Source organism: Capricornis sumatraensis, chromosome 4, assembly GCF_032405125.1.
Source record: "Capricornis sumatraensis isolate serow.1 chromosome 4, serow.2, whole genome shotgun sequence".
Taxonomy (NCBI): domain Eukaryota; kingdom Metazoa; phylum Chordata; class Mammalia; order Artiodactyla; family Bovidae; genus Capricornis; species Capricornis sumatraensis.
Window position 1 is genome coordinate 102,482,683 of NC_091072.1, and position 4,143 is coordinate 102,486,825.

Below are 4,143 nucleotides of genomic sequence, written 5' to 3' on the forward strand. Positions count from 1 at the left end.
ACCCACTCCAGTATTTTTGCCTGGAGAATCCCACGGACAAAGGAGTCTGGTGGAATACAGTTCATAGGTCACAAAGAAGCAGACATGACTGAAGTGACTTAGCACACACACACAAGGACTTTTTCATAGAAATCTAATTTCATATTCTCTTGATATGAGATATAATGTAGGAGAAAATTTATTTTCAGCAATAATTGACATGACTTAGTTTGTTTATTTTAATAAGCACTGAAATTATGATTTGGGGGCTGAAGTTCCATAATAACAGTGGTATAAGCCTGTTAATATGAACAGACAATAGACTGGGTACAATGGTTAACAAATGAAAATTGTGGCCTTCAGGGCCACTATTCATTTTAAATTTATATTTTACACTTAGTTTCAACATATCTTTACTTTCTTGAGATCAGTGAAATTCTTTTGATTAAGTCTGTAAAAGCTTCTTTCACTTGTTTGTTCCTCAGGCTATAAATAAATGGGTTTAACATGGGGGCAACTGAAGTCGTGAGCACTAACACACACTTATTAATTGCCATTTCATCTTTTGCTGAGGGTTTGACATAGATGAAAATACAACTGCCATAGGTGATAGAAACCACAATCAAGTGAGAAGAGCAGGTAGAAAAGGCCTTCAATTTTTGCTGGGAGGAAGGGAACTTTAGGATGGCATTGATGATATATACGTAGGACATAACAACACACAGAAATGTCACGATGTTAATCAACACAGCAAGGGTAGCAACCATCTGTTCTATGAACCATGTGTCTGAACAAGAGATCTTCAGCATAGCAGAAGCATCACAGAGAAAATGATCAATGACATTAGAATCACAGAATTCCAGGTTTAAGCCCAGGCAGAGTGGTGGAAATATGACCAGCCAACCTGCTATCCAACAACAGATAACAAGCCAAACACAGACTCTACTGTTCATGATGGTTGAATAATGTAAAGGTTTGCAGATGGCCACATAGCGGTCATAAGACATGATGGCCAGGAGAAAAAATTCTGTTCCTCCAAAAAGGAAGATAAAAAATAGTTGACTAACACAAGCATTGTAGGAAATAGTCTTGTCCCCTGTTGATAAGCTGTATAAGAATCGGGGAATGCACACCGTGGTGAATAGAGTTTCTAAAAAGGAGAAGTGTTTGAGGAAAAAGTACATGGCAGTTTTAAGGTGAGAGTCTATTAAAGTGAGTATAATGATGGTCAGGTTCCCAGTGACACTCAGTAAATAGGAGACAACCAGAAATGTAAAAATCAGAACCTGCATTGGAGGGTCATCTGTCAGCCCCAGGAGTATAAATATAGATAATGATGTATGGTTTCTCATCATTGACTTGTACTTCTCAAACTCCTCACAAAGTCAAGTGACACTGAACTGAAAAACTTGTATGAAATTATGAGGCTATGGCCATTGGGTAAAAAAAATCCAATCAATGCAGTGAATAGTCATTTTCTGCTTTAACTTGTTATTGACCAGTCAAAACTGTGGTGTTCTCAGCTCTTTTGATGTACATATAGAAATCCTCAAGATCATATTTTTCTGAAATAAGTTTACTACAGTCCATACTTTTATACTTCATTTATGCACTCAGATCTCTATTTTTCAGTTAATCTAAATTCTGTCTTATATTCTCTGAAATGTATTTGTCTATAGAATTAGAAAGCATTGTCTATGTAATACGATTTTGTGAGTATTATAATGTTCTTTTGTCCTAATAATTCTTCATTATTCCCAAGTTTGAATGAACTCACAAGCTGTTTGAGGTGTCGCTTCCTGTTAAATGCAAATAAATGACTGAGTTTGACATTTATACAGAGCATATCGGCCACACATGCAGTATTTCAATGTTTGCTGATACTGCAATGACTAAAACATTATCTCATCTTATTTTGTTTTGGTGTGAGAATCGTCATCCAAATAACATCATTACTTACCAGTTTTTCTATTTATCTTAAAGCTTCTAATCAGTACCCAGCTTTTCTTCAGTTTTCACTGTGATAAAACAGTGTTCGATTAGAACTACAAAGTCAACCACGTGCAGTATTGGGCAAAGAAATTAGTATAAGTGGAAAATAAAGAAGACCCGAAGAGTTTAACCTCAATTGTTTGCACTTCCAAGGTCACAAAAGACAAGGGGATACAGTATGTGACACAGGTTAGAGGAGACCAAGGACACATGACCATTTCTTAACAAACAGTAACTTGAATTGCGTCCTGCAACATAAAAATGTCAGTGCAAAAACTAGGAAAATCCAAATAAAATCTGTAGTTAATTTTAATTTATTTTATTGTTATCATTGTTTCTTTTCCAGCCATTCTTTTGATCCTCTGTGGGAGGAGGGCTTCCCTCATAGCTCAATTGGTAAAGAATCTGCCTGCAATGCAAGAAACTCGGGTTAGTTTCCGGGTGGGGAAGATCCCCTGGAGAAGGAAACGGTAACCCACTCCAGTATTGTTGCCTGGAGAATCGCATGGACAGAGGAGCCTGGCAGGCTACAGTCCATGGGGTTGCAAGAGTCGGACACGACTTAGCGACTAAAGAGAGAGAAAGAGACAGACCCTCAAGCCAGAGCCACAAGTGCACTCCTCCCAGCGTCACTGGGGATTGGCGATGAGGTTGGCTGCACTGCGCATGCTCAGTCTGATGTGCCAGAATAGCGAGTCAGGAGCCCGTGTGCGACTCGGTCGGCAGGGGGAGCCAAGAGAGTGCGAGGGACCTGCTGTGGCGGTGGTGGCACCGTGTATCCCTGTCCCCTGACCTGGCTACGACCTGGATCCGTCCTGTCCTTAAATCTCTATTTTAATTATTATTATTATTTGTATACAGTGTTAATTCCTTAGAGTTAATAATTCCATTATGATTATTAGGAATTTACATTTTTGGGAGAGCTGGTTGAAGGTTCTTTGGGTACAGTTCACTACTTTTTCTACACTTGTATGAGTACAAAATTATATTATAATTAAAAGTTTACCAAATTTTAGAAATAGAAAACCAAAACGGTAAACAGCAGTTGCTGAGCACTTTACATTTGGCAGTATACTGGTCATATGGTCACATGAATTATTTGTATGGTATACATGTCTTCTCCAGTCCCTTCTGCTTCTTCAGCTGTATTTTTGTGGTGATATCCATTTTATCATATCTATGAGTATATAGGATATCATTTGAAATTAAAGTTGGCAGTTACATTTAGGGTTTAATGTTAATCAGCAATACCTCAATTGTGTGGATTCTGTGTATACTTAAAAGCCAAAATTATAGCTTCAGCTAATAGTTCATGCAGCTTTTGACCCACTGAAAATACACTCATGTGATGAAGATGTCTATATTTAGAATGGAATGTTACCTGTGGAACAGCTCTTCAGAGTGCTTCCACCAGAGTGGGGCATTCACTTCCCACAAACAGAAACAATGCCTCCGCCAGTTTGAGAGGAGTCTGTTTCCTGATACAACTCTGTTCATTACTAGCTTCCCACTCCTGTTTTTCCCTTCACTAGCCTGATGCTGATACTTGGAGGTTTATCAAGTTTCAGCTTAGTGTCAGTTGCTATGAACACTTTCTTGAAACTTCGTCTTGTAAGTTCTTGGCTTCTATTTTTTGTCCCTCCAGCCCACTATGCTTATCTCTTTCTTACCAGTAAATATGTGAATGTAATGTTTGAGACTTGAGATACCACAGCAGCTAGCCCTATTTAGAGTTTATAAAGAGCTCAATAAATGTGTTTGTTGTAAAATTCATGAATTATATATGTAATATATATGTATTATTATATATGTACTCTGCTGCTGCTGCTGCTAAGTCGCTTCAGTCGTGTCCAACTCTGTGCGACCCCATAGACGGCAGCGCACCAGGCTCCCCCGTCCCTGGGATTCTCCAGGCAAGAACACTGGAGTGGGTTGCCATTTCCTTCTCCAATGCATGAAAGTGAAAAGTGAAAGTGAAGTCACTCAGTCGTGTCCGACTGTTAGCAACCCCATGGACTGCAGCCCACCAGGCTCCTCCGTCCATGGGATTTTCCAGGCAAGAATACTGGAGTAGGGTGCCATTGCCTTCTCCAATATATGTACTCTACTGACTCTGAAAATGTCAGATTTCTTATGGGGTGAAATTTTCATTCCCACTTAAAGTACATTCTT

At 39.0% G+C, this 4,143-nt stretch overlaps 1 protein-coding gene across 1 annotated transcript; it reads right to left on the reverse strand.

The window, feature by feature from the left end:
- Positions 1-392: 392 nt before the first annotated feature.
- LOC138078295 (olfactory receptor 6C2-like) lies at positions 393-1,334 on the reverse strand. Its single transcript, XM_068970966.1, has one exon. The coding sequence runs from the start codon at positions 1,332-1,334 to the stop codon at positions 393-395; it is 942 nt and encodes a 313-aa protein (XP_068827067.1).
- Between the last annotated feature and the right edge of the window lie 2,809 nt (positions 1,335-4,143).

Bases quoted from the DNA above. Each gene is read 5' to 3' on its own strand.
- LOC138078295 (XM_068970966.1), bottom strand. From the start codon at position 1,334: ATGATGAGAAACCATACATCATTATCTATATTTATACTCCTGGGGCTG.